General features: G+C 47.9%; 1 protein-coding gene across 2 annotated transcripts in view; it reads left to right on the top strand.

Moving 5' to 3' along the window:
- The window catches only part of CYFIP1 (cytoplasmic FMR1 interacting protein 1), a 100,416-nt gene that overhangs the window by 17,532 nt on the left and 60,371 nt on the right, over positions 1-22,513 (top strand). For both annotated transcript variants that reach the window (XM_063090697.1, XM_063090698.1), the window contains exons 2-8: positions 14,412-14,534; positions 14,612-14,701; positions 15,908-15,985; positions 16,216-16,317; positions 18,178-18,359; positions 21,100-21,196; positions 21,291-21,419. In XM_063090697.1, the coding sequence (XP_062946767.1) occupies positions 14,418-14,534; positions 14,612-14,701; positions 15,908-15,985; positions 16,216-16,317; positions 18,178-18,359; positions 21,100-21,196; positions 21,291-21,419 (795 nt within the window). In that variant the 5' untranslated portion in view covers positions 14,412-14,417. The remainder of the gene's footprint in view (positions 1-14,411; positions 14,535-14,611; positions 14,702-15,907; positions 15,986-16,215; positions 16,318-18,177; positions 18,360-21,099; positions 21,197-21,290; positions 21,420-22,513) is intronic.

Genomic DNA, 22,513 nt, shown 5'->3' on the forward strand with positions numbered 1-22,513 from the left:
CTCGCCCTGGTAAGAGTCGCCTTACCTGCTTCTCCATCTGCCTGCAGCGTTGGCCCCAACAGGGCCTTTGCAGGCCCCCAGTGGGCACGCCACTCTGACACTGGATTGTTCTGGGCCCTGGGCCCCGGGCGAGCTGGGGCCTCGCTCTTCTTACTCGTCAGCGTGTTGGGATGACCCCACTTGAGGCAGCCTTGTGGATCACTTGTTAAGAATACGTCAGGGTGAATCTGCAGTCAAGGCGCTGTCTGCGGCATGTGGAAGGAGGGAAGGAGATGGCCGTGGAGCCTCCAGCAGGCCTTGCAGGCACTGCCTTCCAGTGGGTGGCCTGGAGGCCCTTGGCCTGGCACCTAGGAACCTCGGTCTTCTGCCCACATGTGGTCCGCAGATGCCCACCTGTGGTCCCATGAAGCCTACCTGCATTCTCATTATCCCACCTGCTATCCCCTGACACTCACCTGAGGTCCCATGATCAAGCAGGTTAGTGAGGTGTGCAGCATGGTGTAAAGTACTTAGCAATCTTGGGCCATCTGCTGGTCTTCCACCAACCTGTGGTTCTAGCTCACTCTGTGCAGACCACCACGTAGCTGCCCAGAGCAGAGGTGTCCCCTGAACGATGAAGATACTCCATGGACGACTCAGGGACACTCAGAAAAATCACCTGAAGAGCAGCAAAGTAAGATCTGCATGTCTTCCTTTGAAATCTTTATTTTTCAAAATTCTTAAGTTTACAAAATAAATGAATTGATGGCTTGTTAAAACAGCAGTTCCCCTAACATATTTAAGGGGTAGAAACTGCTGATGATAGAAAATCAGTCAAGGAAGAAAAAACATCTCTTTTTGTTGTTAAATGTCATAAACTGAGGGAGAGCATGTTATTTGTGGGTCGATTGACCCCCTGGGGAGGCTGGGGGCCATGCAGACGCAGACCGGAAGTGCTGGATGTTGGCGCTTTGTGGCTGATGCTGGAGCAGGTCCAGTGGCTGTGGTTTACTCCCAGCAGTTTGCTTTTTCTGCTGAGCAAAACACCAGCAAGTGTTGGTTCTTACCAGCCAGTCAGCACAAGGGTGTCCGAACCCTGCCTGGGCCCTTCTACTCAAGCCTTTCTTGGCTCTGTGTCAGTCTGCTAGGGCTGCCATAACGAAACCCCGTAGACTGGGTTGAAATGTATTTTCTCACAGGGTTGGTTTCTCCTGAGGCCTCTCTCCTGGGCTTGCAGATGGCCATCTTCTCGCTGTGTCCTTACATGGTTGTCCCTCTGTGCCTGTTTACATGCTGCCCATGTCTGACCAGATCCTAAGCATGGACAAATATGTACATGTCCACACGAGCTGAACCAGTGGAGACAGAAATGTGATCCTGTCATTAAATTGTTAGTTGATAGCATCGGCAGGTTTGAGTGACGTTCAACATATGTGATTTCAATTTTGCTGTTGGATATTTGCATTGTGGTAAATAGTTATGAAAGATGGTCAGATACAGTCGAGGCTCTGTCCCAGGGTCTATGGACACTGGGCATGTGGTAACCAGGTCAAGCAAGGTGCTCCTGCCCAGGAATGCAGACTTCATGGTGGGACTGGCAGTGGACAGGGAAGGAGACCAGAGGCTGCACTGGTCACCGGTGGAAGGAAATCCTAGTAGGTGACATGCGATCATGGCAGGGCTCAAGGCAGGCGATCCCAGGGTTGGGGTGGCTGGAGTTGGGCACCATGAGTGTGGACTTTATTTCCAAGCAGTGGGAAACTGATGACCAAAGTAGGGTTTGCTGGCAGCAGTTAGAGATGGAGAAAAGTAAACAGATTTAAAAGACATTTTGGAGGTAAATTGTGAGGTGTCAGAGAGAAAGATGTGACGGAGACTTCAGAGACTTGGAATCATAGCGATTCCAAGTTTTCACTTAACAGGGTTGAGCAGAGGCCATCCACATGCGGGTTTGTGGAAGATGCACAGATGGAGAGGCCTTGGAAGTGGCTCTGGCCCTGGCAAGCTGGGTCCAGTCTGTGTGTGTATTCGTGACAACATCTCCGCTTCACATGCCAAGGTGTGTGTTGCAGGGGTGTTTCACTATGAAAAACTTGAAATATGAAAACATGATCAACAGGAAAGAACAGCAGTGTGCAGCAACAGGGCCTTGGCTAGTCCACAGGACGCACTTGTGTGCAGTAGCTAAAAAGATGTTGCAAAAGAATGTTTAACAACTTGCAAAATGCCATGGTTTGAATATGTCCCCCAAGGTTCATATGTAAGCCCCAATGCAGCAGTGTTCAGAGGGGTACTGAAAGAAAGTGAGCCGAGATGCCGGCTACCTTGAAAAAGGGGGACAGCTGCAACAACGGTTTTGCGAGAGTTGATATTAGCTTTTGGGCATGAAATGTACAGAGGAGGGACTATTAGGTTGATGTAACTGGGTGGAGAACTGGGCCGATGCTAAGTTAGGAGGCTTCTCCTAAAGGGAAGGGGGAGGGGCTTGGTGCTGGAGGGGAAGACAAGGCCAGCGGCTATTTCATGCTGGTACTTATTGTGTGCACAATGGCGCTGGCCACGTCCAAAATCCATCATTCCTGCCCTTTCAGTATAAGAAGAAGGGAAAAGGGGCGAGTGTCTCATTCTTCTGAAGCTACTTCCTGCTGGAGATGGGCGAAGATATGAAAAAATAAAAGATTTATGTTGGTGGGCAAAACAAATAGGTGGCAGGGTACTGGTTTTGTGTGGGGAGGCTGTATTCCTCCGGGGAAGGGTCGCTGATTCTGAGGGGCTGATATCCTCCTCGCAGGAACATTTTGGCGACCTTTTGGTTGGTGAAAGCCTGTATATGTTCCTGCAAGAAATTAGAGAAACACCAAAAGAGACAGGGACCAAAAAGTAAGATGAGGCACAGTTAGGGATCCTAGTAGGGGCATAAGCCAGGGTATCCCAGGGTTCAGTGGAATGGTTTAAGTTGTCTTGTATCACCCCAGACTCATTTACATGATAACAGCATTCCTTCCCCAAGAAGAGGCAGGTGCCTTCCTTCTCAGCTGTAAGAAAGTAAAGGGCCCCACGTGTAAGAAAGTAAAGGGCCCCACGGTTCTGTAAAGCAACTGTCGTGAGTGAGGTGACCTGTCACTGGAGGGAGGAGATGCTGTCTATACTTAGTTCTTCTGAGAGTTTTGGATAGAATTGAGAGGCAGTAGCAAGGCCTACTACGCCAATCCCAGTAGCAGGAAGGATCCCTGCCCCAATTGAAAAGGTACAATTAGTGCCCTATGGGAGTGGGGGGCACTTCCTGAGGGGGGTGGGCAAAGTTAGTCCCAGTCCCATCTCCATCCCTACATCTGTCTGGAGGATGATGTCAGGGACAAGTTAAAAGAATATGCAAGATATTGCGTTGTGGGGCAGGCAACAGGATAATGTAGTTTTACAAAGGAAATATATTCCAGTTTTAGGGCATGGATGAGGAGGGGGTAGGTGAGTGGCAGCGTTTGGTATTAGTAAGGCAGAGTGAGGGCAGGCCCCGCATAACGCTGACAGTCCCCACTGAGGTGGGATTAGAGGAAAGTGAAGAGACGTTTGTCAAAACGTTGTGGGCTGCATCGACAGGGAGGGGGTGGCCACAAAAAGTTTCTCACAAAGTGGGAGACAGATGAGTCACTTGGGGACCAGTCTGATTCATTGAGGACTCCGTCATCCCTGTGGACCTGGAACCTCCATGTTCCAGGTAAGGGGGACCATTAAGATAGGAAGAAAAACATGGGAAGGATGCAAAGGGTTAGGGAGCCAAAAGAATCTAAGGGGCACTTGCCACAATGAAATTGCTAAGAAGCATCCTACCGATAGGAGGTAAAGGAGTGCCAGGAGAAATGTTCCCATAATGTTACAATGTTTTCATGCAGCACTGGCCAATCCTGTAGCAAGTACTAGAACAGATAGTATAATAGTAGCTGTGGTTTGAAGGATGTGGAGCAGGCCTGCAAGAGTGAGAGGATAAACGCTGGGGGATAGATCATCCTTTGGGGGGTTTGGGGAAGAGCGGAGGTCCTGGAGATTTTCGGTTTTGTGGGTCCTAAAATGGACGAAGTGTGAGGAGATGTCGGGTTGGAGGTTGAGCAGAGGAGCACCTCTGGCTTGGTGTTAACAGATTCTTTGGGTAAAGTCGCAGGTGCTAGTTTTACCAAGGATGAGTGATACCAAGGGGCCTTTCCTAGTACTTTTACTGCCATGCGGTTGGTGAGAAGTACTGTATAAGGCCCTAACCAGCATGGTGAGAGGGGCTTTGGGATTCAGGTTTTAATATACACTTGCTGTCCCGGGCTCAGTTTACAGTCTGAGAGGGTGGTGGAGAAAGGATGAGGTAATAGAAGATTGGCCTGTTCCCCAAGATCCCTAATGAGTGAAAGAGTAGGGAGATGCTGGCCTAAAGGCGATGAGCTGGAAGGGAGAGGTGTGAGAGTGAAGGGCCTGCCATACATAAGTTCAAGAGGGCTGAGTCCTGTGTGCTTGCGGGGGGCAGCCCGTAGGTGAGTGAGTGACTGACTGGTGGGGAGGCCAAAACAAGGGATGATTTCTGAGGTGAGAGCATGCGTGACGGCTGTAGCATCCTCTGAAGTGAAGGGAAAAGCCACAAACCAATCTGAAAAGGCATCTACTAAGGTTAGAAGATAGCGTGACCTTTTGTGGGGAGAGTAACGTAAGGGCTGAGGAAGCTGTAGCAGGAGTTCATGGCCTATATGAGCTGAATTATGGAAATCTAAAAGGATTTGCTCAGCTTGTGTGGTAGGGAGGACATAGCAATCGGAGAGAGTATACCAGTTGTCCTTCCTCTGTGCTCCCAACTGTTGGAGGTGTTGTATTTCTTGGAGTGTGTATTGGGATAAGGACATGGGGGCCATGAGAAGGACCTGAGCAGGAGACGAAGAGTGGGGGCCTGGTGATTGAGCAGCCTGTTTTCCGGTTAGACCCACCAGTTTGTTTCCCTGGGCTGTGGGGTCATTGGCGGTTTGGTGTCCTCTGCAGTGTATAACCCCAACCTCCTTTGGGAGTTGTGCAGCCTCAATAGCTTGTGTTAGATTTACTGTGGCATAACCTGCCCAGGGAGCAGGCGTGGAGGTGGCGCTCCCATCTATAAACCTTGTAATGGGATGTGGAGAGTGTAGAAAGGGATTGAGAAAGAGGTCTAAAGCCTCCATGCAATTGTGTTCTAAGGGTCATGAGTGTTTGGGGATGAGAGTGGCTGGATTTTAAGGGAGGGCAAGGTTTAAAGGAGAACTGGGAGTTTTCAATGAAAATAAGGTGAATAAGTTGTAGGTGGGAAAGGGAGAGAATTGACTTGGTCTTATGGCTGAGAGGGTCTTGACTGTTTGTTGTTTAAAAGTTAATTTAGAGCTTTCTTATGCTAAAAGGGCAGCTGCTGCCAAGGCTCATAAACAGGGGCTCATTCTTGAGATGTGGTGTCTAGTTGTTTAGAGAGGTGTGTAACTGGGGAGAAGATATCTCCTGTCTTTTGTCCCAAAACCCCGACTGCCAATCTTTGGGTTTTGGTGATTGACGTATAGGATAAAAGGATGAGATAGGTTTGAGAGAGATACAGCTGGGGCTGTGAGGAGAGCAGCTTTTAATTGCTGGAAGGGAGAATGAATGGGCTTTGTGGGATCCAAGGGAATGGCAGGATCCCCTTTGGCTGCCCCATAAAGTGGCTTCACCAGCTGCCAAAGTTAGGAATCCACAGGCAAAGATGCCCTGCAAGCCCCAAGAAAGAAAGGATTTCATCCTTTGTGGTAGGAGTAGAGAGTTCAGAAATTAGACTCTTGAACTGAAGGAGAAGAAATTTGGGTCTTGCTGGGGACACTGGATATCCCCTGGAGGCCAGGAAATTAAGGCGAGCAACAGTGTGAGCCTGTGAATCCTCATAGGAGGGGCTACAAAGGAGGAGGTTATCCACATGTTGTACTAAAGGGCTAGAGGTTGGGGGAAGGTCAGATAAGTCTTGAGCTAAGGCCTGGCCAGAAAGTGGGGGCTGTCCTGAAACCCCTGAGTTAGTACTGTCCAAGTAAGTTGTTGGGATGGCATGCGTCAGGATCAGTCCTGTACTAAATGGTATGAGCTGTTAGGCTTTATAACTGGAAGGATGGGTGCATTAAAAGGCAAGTGGGTAGGCCATGAGAGATGAGAAGAAAGGAGTTGGTGTATGACGGGTTTTAAGCCTGTTAGGTGTTTGTTAGTGATAGGATACTGTGGGACATCAGGGAAGAAAGAGGGGTTCTGCAATTTAACAAGGATAGGGGAATGGTGCATAGCTGTGGAGGGAGAAGAAGCGTCCCATACTAGGGATTAACCTTGTACGAGGGGGAGGAGAAGGTGGAAGGCTCAGGGGCCAGGTCTGGGGCAGCCTGTAATAGGAGTATTGTAGCTGGAGTTAAAGCGTTTAGGGTAAGAGTAGCTTTGAATTTGAAAAGGATGTCCCATCCCAGTAAGGGGACTGGGCATTTAGGTATTATTAAGAATTTGTGTGAATTGGGTGTGATGTAGGGTGCAGGAAAGGGGTTGAGAGATCCATGGGCAGTATTCTGACCCTGTGACCCCTACTATTGTGATAGAGGATGGGGTTGTTGGTCCTGCATATTCAGTAAGGGTGGAGTAAATGGCCCCTGTATTGATGACAAAAGAGATCAGCTTACCTGCTAGGAGGCGAGTTACCCTGGGCTCACGCGTGGTGATCTCTATGGGGGCCTCGGGCTCTGGGCATTGTCAGTCCTCCTCCTGGGCAAAGCCAAGAAGCTCTGGTAGGGATGGCCATGAAGCCAAAGATTATAGGTTGGTGACTGGGCCACTCCCTCTCTGGCAAGTGGCACAGTCAATCCCCCAGTGACCTGGCTGTTTGCAGTGAGGACAGGGCCCTGCATGGGGCCATGGATTGGGACATGCTTGTGCCCAGTGGCCCGGTTGACTGCATTTGAAGCAGTTCTTTGGTGGCTTGCCTCTTAAGGCAGCCAGCTTAGGAGTATGTGAGCCTTGGATGGTGTATTAGTTAGGGTTCTCCAGAGAGACAGAATCAATAGGATATGTTATAATTATATGAGAGGGATTTATTAAGGGAATTAGCTCACATGGCTATAAAGAAAAGTCCCACAATAGGCCGTCTATATAGCGGATGCTGGTAGCGTGGCTCAGTCCAAGTCCGAAGGCCTCAGAACCAGGGATGCTGATGGTGTCCTTGGTGTAAGTTCTGGAACCCCAAACCTGAAGAGTCTCAAGCTCTGATGTCCACGGACAGGAGAGAAGAGTGAATCCCAGCTCCAGTGGATCGAGAGAGAGCTTCACCTCTTTCCTTTGTCTTTTGTTCTCTCCGGACCCCCAGTGGATTGGATGGTTCCCACCCACACTGCGGGTGGGTCTTTCACACCCAGGCCACTCAGACTCTCATACTAATCTTTGCTGGAAACACCCTCATGGACACACCTGAAAAGATTGCTTTACCAGGTTTCTCAGCATTCCTTCATCTGACCAAGTTGACATCTAGAATTAACCTTCACAGATGGCATTAGCCAGGAGCTGGTATTTGGCCAGATCTCTTTTATAGTTTTTTTTCGAATATCAGGGGCTGATTGGGTAATGAAATGAAAGTGTAAGAGGGCCATGCCTGCAGGGGAGTTTGGGTCTATACGTGTGTATTCATGTAAAGCCTCAGAGAGGCAGTTTAGGGACTCACTGGGATTTTCAGTGGATCTCTGTGTGATTTCTCTAATCTTGTCATTATTGACCACCTTGTGAGTAGCCTTTTGGAGGCTGTGAAGTAGGTGTGTGATCATGTTATCCCGGATATCTCAATCCCTGTGGCCAGCCTGGTAATTCCAATTTGGGTCCATGCAAAGAACAGCAATGGCTCCCACAGGCCGCCTACTATTTTGAGCATGTCCCTGAGCCGTCATCCAGACCTGCTCCCTGTACGTGGACTCAGACAATTCCTTCCATCACAGCCACTTCACGGAAGGGTTATAAAAAGCCGGAGCTGAGGTGGGGGTTGTTACCTGAGAAGGGGGAGAAGGGGAGGAGTTGGGCTGAGGACGAGTGTCTGAGGCCAGGTGCGGGGAAGAGAGAGAAATGTGGAGGGCTGACGGATCAGAAGATTGATACAAGTCTGGAAGGAGAGGTCGAGCATGAGCTAGAAGAATTTGAGACACAGGACAGTTGTGACAGAGAAGAACGTGTTCAGAGATAGGAGAAGACCTGAACAAGGAATCTCTACAGCTTTTGCCATTTTGGTGAGTGTCTAAATCGAGTGCCATCTTGTGGCCACTGGGATCCATTGTAACAAGGCCTTTGAGTTTTAATGTCTCCCTGGAGGCCGAGAAATTGGCCAGGAGACAGCCCAAGGGCGTAGACCTTGGAGGTTTGGATTCTGGGGATCCTGTATAGAGGGTGAGAAAGGGCAGTCAGTCCTGGTAGAAGAAGAGTGCCTGCAAAGGGCATCCCTTTGGTGCCCACCTTCTTTTTGAGAGAAAAGCCACTTACTGGCTAGAGGAGCATCCTCCAATAGCTGGGGGGCACAAGAAGAGTTCCTTTGGCCAGGCGCCTGGGCTTCGTAGAGAGCGGAGTCGTAGAGAGTAGTTGGGGGAACGCTTAGAAGTAGGCAGGACAGACCCACTGACTCACCCTGAATTGAGGCCAGTGTTGGATGCGTTGGTCTGAAACGGCAAAAGGAGAGAGTCCCAGAGGAATCCAGTTTGGGCAGGTCCGGGAAGGGCAGCCGAGGGCCAATCATCCCAAGAGAGGGGATCGTCCACAACGTCAGCCACAACGCATCCCAGGTTTCCACACCATTAAGAAAGTGAGCCGAGATTCCAGGTACCGTTCAAGCTTTATTAAAGAAAGAAATCTATACTCAAAATGGAGGACAGCCCCGACAATGGATTTGCGAGAGTTGATATTAGCTTTTGGGCGTGAAATGTATGGGGGAGGGACCATTAGGTTGATGTAACTGGGTGGAGAACTGCGCTGATGCAGAAGCCGGAAAGTTGTTTCCAAGTCAGGAAGCTTCTTGTAAAGGGAAGGGGGGAGGGGTTTGGTGTTGGAGTGGAAGACGAGGTCGGCGGCTATTTCATGCTGGTACTGATTGTGTGCACAGTGGAGCCGGCCACATCCAAAATCTATCAGGTACCTTTAAGAGTGGATTTGGTCATGAGGGCTCTGTTCCCATGAATTGCGAGAGTGGGTTTGTTATCTTGCAGGTGGGCTTATTATGAAAGCTGGTTTGGCCTCCCTTGCTGCTTTGCTTTTTCACACGTGCTCCCTTGCCTGCCTCTCACCGTGGGATGACTTAGCAAGGAGGCCCTTGCCAGATGCTGGCACCTTGATCTTGGACTTCCCAGCCTCCAGAACTGTGAGAAATAAATTTCTTTTCTTTATAAATTACTCAGTATTTGGTATTCTGTTATAGCAACACAAAACAGACTAAGACAACAATTTTATGAAAATTGGAAGAAGCAGCTTACAAAAGTTTGTATTATATTATCTTGTTTTTGTAGGGGATCGTGGGATTATGGATAATTTTTCTTTTCCATATTTTCAGATTTATCTACAACAAATATTGCTTTTTTTTTGCTCTCAATTTTTTTATTGTGGTAAAATACGTACAACAAAGTTTATCATCTAACCATTTTTAAGTGAACAGTTTGTGGCACTAAGTACATTCACATTGCTATGCGACCATCACCACTGTCTTTCCCCACAACTTTTCCATCATCCCAAAGTGAAACTGTGCCCATTACACAAAACTCCCCACTCTCCCCAGTTAGCCCCTGGTAACCACTGTTCTACTTTCTGTCTCTATGAACTTGGTGACTCTGGATGCCTCACATAAGTGGAGTTATCCAGTATCTGTCCTTCTGTGACTGGCTTCTTTCACTCAGAGTAATGTCCTTGATGGAGTTTGGATGTGTTGTCCCCTCCAAAACTCATGTGGAAATTTGATCTCCAAGGTGGCAGTGTTGGAAACTGATTGAGTCATGGGGCAGATCCCTCATGAATGGATTAATGCTCTCCCTGGGGGAGGAGGGGTAGTGAGTGAGTTCTCGCTCTGTTAGTTCCTGCAAGAGCTGATTGTTTAAAGGACCCTGGCATCTCCTCTTGCTTCCTCTCGCCATGTGATCTGCTTGTATCCGCCGGCTGCCTGCCACTTTTCTGCCATGAGTAGAAGCAGCCTGAGGCCCGTGCCAGATGCAGCTGTCCCAGAATTGTAAGCCAAATAAACCTCTGTTCTTTATAAATTACCCAGTCTCAGGTAATTCTGTTATAGCAACACAAAATGGACTAAAACAGTCCTCAAGGCTCATTCATGTTGTAGCATGTGTCAGAATTTCCTTCCTTTTTAAGGTTGAGTAATACTCAGTTGTATAGATATACCACATAAATATTGCTATTTTTATACAAAGAAAGAAGTCCATAACACTGATTTGGAATAAGTTGAGCATCTGGTGTCTTTCCTTGGAAGTGATGTAAGCATGTCACTAATATGAACCAGTCGATACGTTAGCAGTTCTCACTGAGCCTGGCTGCCGCCCTCTTCCACCTCCTCTTCCCCTGCTGTGGGTTCATCTCAGCCTGTCCTGGGCAGAGGCAGGAGGAAGGAGGGTCCCCATAGGCACTGGGTGGGAGGTGGAGGCTTTGAGGCTTCCCAGGGTGCTTGGCCAAACCCATTTTATCATTGACCAATGAGGGGTGGCATGACTGGTGCACTTGGGGCTCAGGCCACAGAAGCGGCAAACAGTGGGACTTAGGTCTGGATCCACAGGCCCTGGCAGCCCCTGTGGGGCCAAGGCATGTCCTTGTGTAGCCCAGTGCCCTCGGAGGCATCGTCAGCTTTCAGGAGCCTGGGTGGGACACCTTGCTGGCTCTGCTGGGTGGTGGCCCAGGCCTGGACTGGCCAGGGCTGCTTTGTGCTGTAGCTGTTCTGCACTTCTCCTTTCTTAAATACGTGCAACAGGAAGATATGATGACAGAAGGAAGTTAATAATGGAAGAAAAAAGGTCATCTTCCTTATTTTGAAAAGTTTCTGCTACATCTATTCATTTATAGTTAGAAACATGAAGAATAAATCTGCTGTTGTTGGGAGAAGTGTTCTATAAATGTTCCATGAAATCAGGTGGTGTTGAGTTCCTCTATGTTCTTGCTGATTTCCTGTCTGTTACTGAGAGAATTGTTGAGGTCTCCAAATGCTGTTGTGGATTTATTTGCCCATTCCTCCTTCCAATTCTGTCCATTTTAGCTTGGTGTGGTTTGAAGCTTTTTGGCGAGATGCATACCCAAATTAGCATTGTTCTGTCTTCCTGGGGAGCTGACCCTTCCCATCATTATGTAATCTCCCTTGTTGTTGTTGTTTGTATTTTGTTTTTGGTTTTGTTGTTGTTGTTGGCAGCAGTGGGATAATGTCCCTTCTTATGCCTGGTAACGTCCTTGCTCTGGAGTCTGTTCTGTCTGCTGCCAATGTAGCCATTCCAGCTTTTGTGTGTGTGTATGTGTGTGAGTGTGAGTGTGAGTGTGTGTGTGTGTGTGTGTGTGTGTGTGTATGTCTGGTAAGGGGATCTCAACCCTTGGCGTGGTGTCACCCACACCGTGCTCAGCCAGTGAGCGCACCAGCCATCCCTATATAGGATCTGAACCTGCGGCCTCGGCGCTCCCAGTGCCGCACTCTCCCGAGTGAGCCACAGGGTCGGCCCTTCTTTTTGACCAGTGCTTACCTGGTTTCTCTTTTCAACCTACCTATATTATTGCATTTGAAGTGAGTTTCTGGTGGATGGTGTACAGTTGGGTTAGGATTTTCTTATCCATTCTGACAATCTCTGTCTTTTAATTGGTGTTTTTAGATTATTTATGATTTATGTAACTATTGATAGGTTTGGATTTAGGTCTACCATTTTATTATTTGATACCCATTAGATCCCTATTTTTTCATTGTTATGTTTCCTTTTCCTGCCTTCCTTTTTTTTTCTTATCCATTCTGACAATCTCTGTCTTTTAATTGGTGTTTTTAGATTATTTATGATTTATGTAACTATTGATAGGTTTGGATTTTGGTCTACCATTTTATTATTTGATACCCATTAGATCCCTATTTTTTCATTGTTATGTTTCCTTTTCCTGCCTTCCTTTAAGTTATTTGAATATTTTGTAGTATTCCATTTTAATTTATCCTAAATTATTTATTTATAAGTTATCTATATTGCTTTGTATTTTTTTTTTAGTGTTTGCTGTAGGGATTGAAAAGTACATGTTTATTATCTTTTCACAGTCTGCTTAGTATTTTACTACCTTTATAGAGTGCAGAAATCTTACCACCACATAGGTTTGCCTTCCCCCTCTTAGGTTATGATGTGTCTGGGTGTGGATTTCTTTGGGTTTATCTTGTTTGAGGTCCACAGAGCTTCTTGAATCTAGATGCAAGTCTTTCTCCAAACTTGGGAAGTTTTCAGTCCATTTTTTCAGCTATTTTCAGCACTGCTTGTGTTCTTTCCTTGCACTCTGATGATACAAATGTTAGACTTTTCCTCAGGTCCCAAAGGTCCCTTTTTTAATAAAAATAAAACATCTTCTTTTATTTTTTTCAGTCTTTTTTTCTCTCTGGTATTCAGATTAGGTAACCTATATTGCTCAGTCATCAAGTTCAGTGAATCTTTGCTCTTGAGCTCATTTGGGGAGTTTTTAACATTTCAGCAATGTATCTTTTAGTTCTAAAATTTCCATTTGGTTCTTCTTTAGATCTTTTTTTTTTCTGACTTTTTTTTATTCAATTTGTGAGTGATATAATTGTTAAAGCATTTTCATAGTAGTTGCTCTAAAGTCTGGTAGATAATTGCAACTCGTGTTATTTTGGCATTGGTATCTGTTGATTGTCTTTTCCCATAGGAGTGGAGATACTCCTGGTTCTTTGTGTGCTGTATAATTTGGATTGCAACTGGAAATTTTGTTTGAATTTTTTTGGTTTTTGTTTTTTTTGTGGCTGGCCGGTAAGGGGATCCAAACCCTTGACCTTGGTTTTGCAAGGTGGTGCTCTAACCAGCTGCGCTAAGCAGCCAGCCCTACAACTGGAAATTTTGGATATTGTGATATGAGACTCTAAGTCTTGTTCAAATCCTATGAGGATGTTGCTATTTTCATTTTAGCAGGCAGACAACCTGGTTAGATTTAGGCTGTGGTTCTGACCTGCCCTCTGTGGGCTATGGCTCAGTGTCAATTATGTTTTCACAGCCTCTTCAGTGCCATTTGGATCTGTCCCACTGGGTACTGCCTGTGGCTTCCCGGGACCTGGCTGTGGTCTCAGGGTTTGGGGTGTGAAGTGAGTCTGATCCACACCTGTGTGGCTTGAGGATAGGCTCAAAATTCATGAGCAATTCTGTGGGCTCTCTCTTCCAAGCTTCTTCCTCTCTGCACTGCCCCTGGGACTTTCTGGGTCCCTGGGGCTTCCCTTTTTGGTTCTGCAGCCAGCATGCTGGGGCTTACTAATCTGTGCCTCTGTGCACTTCCACACCCGTGGGGCCCAGTGCTGGGAGGAATGGTTTGGGGCTCCTTTGAGTCATTGCCTGGTCTAGCCCATCTGCTGCCCTTTCCTTCTCAGAATGCCGTGAAGCTGCCCCCGCATCCTGCCCAGGGTCGGAGCTGCCCCCCTGTCCCATCTGGGGTTGGAGCCGCATCCAGTGAGAAGCGGCTGGAGTGTGCTCACTCCCCTTCCTGGAGCTGGCCCAGAAGCACCGTGTTGGCGATGCCTGCGTTTCTGTGCCTCTCTATACCAGCTGCAGCATCCGTGCTTTCTCTCCCCTGCTACAGCCACCTCCCTGGTTCACCATGCACACTGCGTCTCCCTGGAGATGGTCCCAGGGAGCTGTCCCGGTCTCCTTGTAACCTCAGCCTGTTCGTGCAGCAAGACAGCTGGTGCCGGGGGCAGGGCTCTCTTCTCTTCCATCTCAGTCCCCTGAGTGTTTAAGGGAACCACTCGGGAGACTTCTGCACTCAGGGAAAGCATTGTGGTGCCCTCCGTGGCTATACTGGGCAGACGAGCTGTGGGAGAGGTGCTGCCTCTCCTCTGGCCCTGTGGGGGGTTGTCAGATCCTCCCAGAGAGCCCTGAGCACCAGCAACCAGGGACAGCAGCCACAAGGTGGGAAGGGTGGCAGGAAGCGATGGCACAAGTGGTGGCCCTCGTCCCCTGCACCGTAACACTCCTGGAGGCCGGGAGAGCCTGTCCTCAGTGAGCGTGGAGGAAGGACAGGCTGCACGGGACTCCCAGGCTCCTGACCATAGTGACCAGGGGCTGCTATGAGCACTCAGCCATCCCCAGTGCCTACAGGAGAGGGAGAAGGGGATCAGGTATTGGGTACCCACCTCAGAAGGCTTGTTGGGTGCCCCCTGCCCTTCATCTAAGAACAGGTGACTTTGTGTTCTATTCTAGCCCAGGATGGCGGCCCAGGTGACACTGGAGGATGCGCTGTCCAATGTGGACCTCTTGGAGGAGCTGCCTCTGCCAGACCAGCAGCCCTGCATAGAGCCCCCGCCGTCCTCGCTGCTCTACCAGGTGGGCACCCGAGCAGCCGCGGGTGCATGGCCTGTGACCCTGACCTCTCTTCATGATGGTCTTTCTCTTCCTTTCAGCCAAATTTCAACACTAACTTTGAAGACAGAAATGCATTTGTCACTGGCATCGCAAGATACATTGAACAAGCAACTGTCCATTCTAGCATGGTAATGCTGTCTTCGTGTCTTTGTTTCTTTCTTGGGAATGGCACATTTGGATGGCAAATATACACTGTTTTGGTATTATTATGATAGGCTATGTAGTGAGGAAAGACAGAAGAGAATGAATGAAATGCCCTATATTTTAAAGGAAGGCTTTACTTTTCTTTTCATAAAAACAATGCATGCTCTTTCTGAGACTTTAGCAGGTATGGCCCGGAGGAAACCTTTGTCAGCGTTACAAGGGTGCCCCGTCCTCTTAGTGCCCCTTGTCTCTCTGTGTCTGTGCTCACACAGGCGGGTGTACACCCACGGGGGATGTAGGTTTGTACATGATTTGCATCGTTATTATAATTACATATTTTAATGATCTCATGAACATTTTCATATATCATGAAAATGTGTAAAGAAAGTAATCTTTAATAGCTGTATTATCCATTTTGTAAATGTCCACAATTTAACTACTGTTTCACATTTACCCATTTCTCCTTTTGTCTAATAAAAAATGCTATGATGAACATCTTTATAAATATTGACTAGACTTATAGAAGTGAAGTTAAAGGGTCAAAAGTTGTGAACATTTTAAGATGTGAACATCTTAAAAACATTGTCAGGTTGTAGTTGACATTTTAAAGAGCATTTATGTGTTTTTTACCATTTGATGGCAGTCCTCTTCCCATGGATGCTGTCCATGGATTTTAAGTGCTAAGGGAACTCCAGCTTTTCCTCCTGCACATCCAGGCTGGCAGCCCTGCCTCTGAGTCTTCTCTGTGAACCAGGAGGCTTGGGGGATCCAGTGGAGAGACCAGGAGGACCTGGTGTGTGCTCATGCTGCCCTGGGCAGGGCGTTTGCCTGAGCCCTTCCCCTTATGTCCCCCAGGTCTCCATTGCCAGCAAGTTGTTCAGGGCTGGATGGAGGCAAGTGTATGGCCTTGCTCAGAAGTGCCAGTGTGGCACTGACACCCCTCTCCAGCCTGCAAAGGCCATGGGGGTGTTTTACGTGGTTGTCGTGGCCCCACCACTGCACCCCAGTGTCACTAGCTTCTTAGCAGCTATTTCTTGGCACACAGTCCACACTGCTTGTCTGTCCATTACAAGGAGACAGGGAGAGTCAGGGTAGTTTATGGCGCTTTGCCTAGATTTCAGCCAAGTGGCACCTCCTTCTTCATGAGTTTTCCCCTACCTGCCTTAGATTTGCTCTGCATTCCCTTGCAGAATGAGATGCTGGAGGAAGGCCAGGAGTACGCGGTCATGCTGTACACCTGGAGGAGCTGCTCCCGGGCCATCCCGCAGGTACCCCTCCCGCCCCACCCACCCCGTCGAGCCCCGCCCCGCCCCGGCCGGCCGGCCCGCCCAGAGCATGCTCAGCTCCGCCCCTTCCTTCAATGCCCCACCCCCATCCCTGCCAGGCGAGTCCTCACCACAACCTCAAGCCGGGGTTGGAGCGCCAGCTGGAACAGCTTTGCAGCCACTTCTAGCTGCACTGAAGCCTCTTTAAGTCATATTTGTTCCTTTATTCCCAGGTGAAATGTAATGAGCAGCCTAACAGAGTGGAAATTTATGAGAAAACTGTGGAGGTCCTTGAGCCTGAGGTCACAAAACTGATGAATTTTATGTACTTCCAGGTAAAGAGCAAAATAATCCAAGGGTTTAATGCAGAGGAGTGGGATGCTGGCCTTCCACACATCACTGCCACCAGAACTCACTAACAAAGTTCATGTAAATTAAAGCAGCCACAACAGTTTCTGAGGCAAAGGGAGCTAAAGCCTTTGACAGTGCAAAGCTGGACTGGCCCTTTCAGAATAAAAACTTCTTTTGTGTTTCACTTCTCTTCTGTATTTGAGAGTGAATTTGTGTTTTCTTCGTGAGGCCTGCTTTTTATCAGTTTCAAGCACAATGTTTTGACCTTGCCAATTTGTGCTTTCGATTCATCTGGTTTTTCAGATATTTTCTCTCAGCCTTGCTCAGACATACCATTCCTGGGCGTCCCTGACCTGGCCTTGGCCTCCTTCTGGCCCCTTGGTTAGGGAAAAAGTGGTCACATGGAAGGGACTTGCTGGCTTTTTAAAGAAGTCCTTTGGAAATGTCTGAAGATTTTTTATTATAGCTTCCTTTAACAACAGAAGATAGAACTGACTAGGAAATGAATTTCTGTTTTATCTTGGCCAGCTGCAAAAAAAAAAAGTTGTCCACAGAAAGAAATACCATATTTTTACTCGTATGTGGAAGCTAAAAAAGTTGCTCTTGTAGAAGTAGAGAGTAGAACAGTGGTTACTAGAGACTGGGAAGGGGAGATGGGGAGAGAGTGGTCAATAAACACAAAATTGTAGAGATAGAAGGAATAAGATGTAGTGCTCTATAGCAGTCAAGGGAGATTACAATCAACAACAAATTACTGTATAACTTCAAGTAGTGGGTTGAGAGGACGTTGAATATTCCCAACACAAAGAGGTGACAAATGTTTGAGGTTATGGACATGTTAAATACCTTGATATGATCATTGCACACTGTGTAAATGTACCCAAATATCACTGTACTCCGTAAATGTACACAATTATCATGGGTCAATTAAGAAAAAAAAAAAAGAAAAAAAATTCAGAAACAGAAGTAGATTGCAGGGTATTAGAAACTGGGGGGAAAGAATAATGAAAAGTTATTGGTTCATGAGTACAGAGTTTATGTTTAGGACAATGACAAAGTTTTGGAAAAAGAGGTAGTAGAATGTAATTAATTCCACACAATTGTACGTTTAAAAATGCTTAAAATGGCAGTCCTTATATATGTCTCGTCACTATTTTAGAAAAAGATATTCTCAAAGAAGTGGAGAGTAGCATAGTTACCAGAGGCTGGGAAGGCAAGGGAGGGGGGCTGGAGGAAAGGAGGTGGATCGATGGGTGCAAAGCTACAGGTAGGTGGAGGAGGTTCTGGTGTTCTAGGCTGACTATAGCTAGTAATATTATATTGTCTGTTTCTAAATAGCCAGAAAAGAGGATCTTGAATATAATCACCACAAAGGAAAGATAAATGTTCAGGTGATGGATATGCTATCTACCCTAAGTGTGGATATCTACTCTAAGTGCATGTATTAAAACAACACGCTATCCCACAAATATGTACAGTTAAAAAATAAAAAAGATTTTCAAGAGGAAAAATCCTCTCCTCTTTCCTCACCTCTGGAAGTTACAACTCTATTCTATTGGTGTTTTATTGGAGCATTTTGCTCCGTAATTTTGCCGGAATAATCAGCAAAATTCTTTTACTTTAGGGACGTAGTTGGTAGAGTGCAAAATAATGATTGTCACAGAGCAAAGGCAGTGGGCTTTGCGTTGTAGAAAGGAGTCTCCTTGAGTGACTTGTGGAGACGCTATCCTGGAGCCTCTGAATGTTTCATTGGTGAGCGACAGTGAGTCAGGTGCTGTGCTTGAGATTGGGCAGGGCCCCGTCTCTGACCGGCAGCTTTTCTGCCTTCTGCTCCCTCTGCCCAGCGAAATGCCATCGAGCGCTTCTGTGGGGAGGTGCGGCGCCTGTGCCACGCGGAGCGGAGGAAGGACTTCGTGTCGGAAGCCTACCTGATCACCCTGGGCAAGTTCATCAACATGTTTGCCGTGCTGGACGAGCTGAAGAACATGAAGTGCAGCGTCAAGAACGACCACTCGGCGTACAAGAGGTGTGCGCTGCGGCCGCGTGAGCACCGCTGCTAGGCCGGGGTGCGGGCGGGGGCTGGCCGGGCAAGCTCCGGGTGCTTTCGTAAGGCCGCAGGAGCTCCGGGCACTCAGCTTGGGCCGCTGCATGCTCAAGATGCTGGAGCATGTGGCCCGGGAAGCGACTGGGTAAGGGGCGGGTCGGTTCTGCAGTCCGAGGGGGCACTCGGTGTCGGGGCTGCAGTCACAGAGTAGACGCTGCCCGCTCTGGTCGACACTCGCAGGCCGGGCATCCCCGGCCCGTGTGCACCGTTGCAGCAGTGTGTACACACGCCCTGTGAACTGTCACGGGTGTCAGGGTCACACTGAACTTCCAGATCCTCAGGACAGCTCTCTTGCATGTGGTTTTCTCTTTTGAATGTGGAGAACTTCTGGGGAAGAAGCCATGGTGACTTGGCCTGTGCTTCTGGAACACTGGGGGGTGGTTGGTGGCAGGCAAGAGGGGGGCAGTCGGTGATACAGAGCGAACTGTCTTCCAACTTCTGTTTCCTCTTCTGAACAAGGAATCTTAGTTCTAACATTAAATTGGAAAGGAACTGAATGTTATTTTGCATCTTAGATTATGTCTTTATGGTATAATTGACTTGATTTGAGGATGAGGCAGCAATGAGGATGGAGCAAAGTCACCCAGCGTCCTAAGCCTTAGTCTGTGAGATAAGCACAGTGTTCCATTCATCACCTAAAATCAGCTCTGCACAGAAGCTTAAATCTTCAGAAAAGCCTAGATTCCAGAAAATGTATCTGGAGTTGACCTGTTAATCCCTCTCAGGTAGGAAAGTTTCAAGTTGTCTCCGTTTGGGAACAGCGTTTATGGGATTCCAAGGGTGTATGACTTTATGGTCTGAGTGAGGGAGGGCTCTGGGGGCAGAACCAGCCCCGCCCCAAAGAGCAGTTGCTGTTCCCAGCTGCACAGTCACTGGCTGCGAGCTTTTGAGCAGCTTTCTCAGCCTTTTTGACTTTGTCAGGAAAACAGGGAAGGTGGAGAGCAGCAGTAGTATTTAATATTTAAAAGTTGTTATTTTTTTCTCTCTCAGCAGTAGTACCTTTATTCTAAAGCCCAGTCAGTAAAGTAGTTTAAAGATGGGGCTGCTGTGTGGAAGACAGGGGTACAGGTCCCCCTACAGCAGCTTATCCCCTGCCCCCACATCCTCACCACTCCAAGGTTCCCCTGAGCACTCAAGAGTGGGCCTGGAGCCCCACCACAGCCATTCCGCTGCCTCTTCCTGTGACCTCTGGGACCCCCCCCAAGCAGTAACCCCCACTCCTCGTATGTCCTCACACACCCACTCACCCCCCCTTACACATATCCCTTTTTTTGCACCTGCTGGTAGCTACCAGTACAACCTCTTCTCAGTGTCAATGCCAAGTTAACCCATATGGTTATGATGAGACTTGAGGAAAATAGAAAACAGTATTCTTGATTCCTTCCTTAGTCTTCATGTCTCCTACTCCAGCAACTACTCAAAGCAATAAAGTGGACATGTTTAAAAAGACAAGAAATGTTACCACATCAGTTAATACTAGCTTTAACTATATAATTTTTTTAAAACCCACAGAAATAACAGTGGCTTAAAGAAGATTGCAGTTTATTTCTCTCTCACCTGAAAAGTCCTGAATTAGGTGGTCTGCACCTGATTAGGGGACTCCATAGTGTTCAGGGCCCAGGACTCCTGTTGTCTGGCTGCTCTGCTGTTTTCATGCATTGCCTCGTGTTCCAGGATGGCTGCTTAAGCTCCAGCTGTCATTTCTGCATTCCAGCCAGGAGGAAAGAAGGAGAAAAGAAATGCTCCACTCTCCCTTATATGTAAACTTTCTAGTGCCTTACAGTGTCTTGTATTATATCTCATGGCCCAGCCCTTGGTTTCGTGGCCACAGCTAGCTGCAGAAGAGGTGAGGCACATTGCTGCTCCATGGAAATTTGGGGCTTGTTTCTAAGAAAAAAAGGGAAGAAAGAAATGTTGGGGTAGGTTATCAGTCTTTGCTATGGAAACTTTTCTTTAATTAAACCCCCAAGTTTCTCGGTTGTGCAGGCATACCCTTTTGCAAGCAGTTTCCACTAAACTTTCTTGGGGGACAGCCCTAGAAATGCAGAGTTCCCTCCCTCACCCTGTCACACTGCTTTGCTAGACCTCCCAGGCTCAGCATGTGCCTTGAGGTATTACTGAACCTCACTGCATAGGTACTTTTGTGTGCATCAAGTTGCATACTGCAAACTGGTGGCAGAACCAGAACTCTGGGCGCTTTGGGCACCAGTGGTCCCTGAGATGGCATGGCCAGGAACATGTGCTCCTTGTTGGCCCAGAGGGTTCCCAGCACTGAACCTCAACCATGCTGGCTGTCTTCATCGCAGGTCTTATGGGAGTCACAGAGGGGCAGCAGCCCTTCTTAAACTTGGGGACTGGAAGCCCTGTTCCCCGTGTGGGAGGTGGGTTTCCACCAGCATGGGGGAGATGCCTGTGTGCAGGGGCCCCTTGAGGAGGTCCATCAGCATGGACAGCAGAGTGATGGGCTGGACATATAGGTGGACAAAAGACTGAATGGAGTCCAGGGCTGGGGACTCAAGGAGGCTGAAATCATAACCAGCTTCTAAGATCCACATTTCTGCAGATAACTACAGAGAGAGGAAAGTAAGCCTGATTTTCCCAGATTTTTTTTTTAAGTCAACATGTTGGCACATTGTGAGATGAACTCTTTTTGCTTTCAAAGGGCTGCTCAGTTTTTACGTAAAATGGCGGATCCACAGTCTATCCAGGAGTCGCAGAATCTGTCCATGTTCCTGGCCAACCACAACAAGATCACACAAGTAAGGCTCACGTTCTCGCTGCTCTGCTTGACAGGCTGTGTTGCTGGTAGGGCTGGGAACTGCCGGTGGCACAGGTCTCTCGTGTGTGTTTCAGTCTCTGCAGCAGCAGCTCGAAGTGATTTCTGGCTATGAAGAGCTCCTGGCAGACATCGTGAATCTGTGTGTGGATTACTACGAGAACAGGATGTACTTGACTCCCAGTGAGAAACACATGCTGCTCAAAGTATGTGCGTGGGGTGGACAGCCTTCCTCTCGTCAATAGGCTGTGCTTTGTCTAGAATCCTTTTGCCAACTCTTCCTTACTCTCTCGCTGTCGTGTGTGTGGACAGCAACCCTTCCCCTCACACAACGCGCACTGCAGGCTCTCAACACATCCCGTGAGTGTGTCCCAGCAAGTCACACCTGGTTCTGGGAGAAGGTTCTTGTGGGCCAGGGAATCTTGGGTCAGGGGTTCTCTCAGTAGTAAACTGGTTTTAGTAGAGCTTATCCAGGATTCTACTCGTTAAAAAGCATGATTACTAGGAATTAAACATATTGTGTCACCATAATTAATGTAGGCCTTTGTTGGTCAAGAAATGTGGCCGTTCACCACATTCTTTATTATCATCCTGTGTCATATTGGGGAGGTTTTCACCTGGCATTGCTCATTAGAGAGATGAGAAGGTGGCTTCACTATCCCCTTTGCTCTGTTCTCCACCTCCATGCAGGGTGGCCTTGGGGAGGCCCTCTGCTGGTTGTCCACTGGCCAAGTCCCCAGACCTCTTTCCCTGCAGGAGAGCACCACGAGGCAGTCAGGGCGAGCTCTCTGATAGGGGAAATGGCATGTCTGTGCCACTGGTGCACATGAGTCCATGAGTCCTTATGGAGCACTTGGAGATGTGCATGTGGCTCGTGTCATGTTAAAAATTGTTAGATCACATACATTGAAACTTAAATAGTCATGGGTGGCTATGTATTGGACAGTGCAGCTCTAGCATAGCTCTTCTTCTCAGATTAGGCTAGTAGAAGATTTGCTTTTTCAGCTTTCAGTAACTGGCCTAGAAGTCAAAAAATGTGCCTAAAAAATATATCTTTGTGAGACTGTATGGGGGAACTGTCTGGGGATATAGAATATTAAATCAGAGCAGAGCTTTGCCTAAATACAATTTCTTACACACACGCACACACACTCTCACCCGCTTTCAGAATGAGCTGGGTGACTGCTGAATCTGATGTCGAGTCATGTTGCTTGTTAAATGTCCTAAGCTGATTGTGCATCTGCCCATGCTTGTTAATGCCACTCTGGGGAGAGTGCTCACCCTAGTGCTTGGTGTTAGC

Source organism: Cynocephalus volans, chromosome 3, assembly GCF_027409185.1.
Source record: "Cynocephalus volans isolate mCynVol1 chromosome 3, mCynVol1.pri, whole genome shotgun sequence".
Classification (NCBI taxonomy): Eukaryota; Metazoa; Chordata; class Mammalia; order Dermoptera; family Cynocephalidae; genus Cynocephalus; species Cynocephalus volans.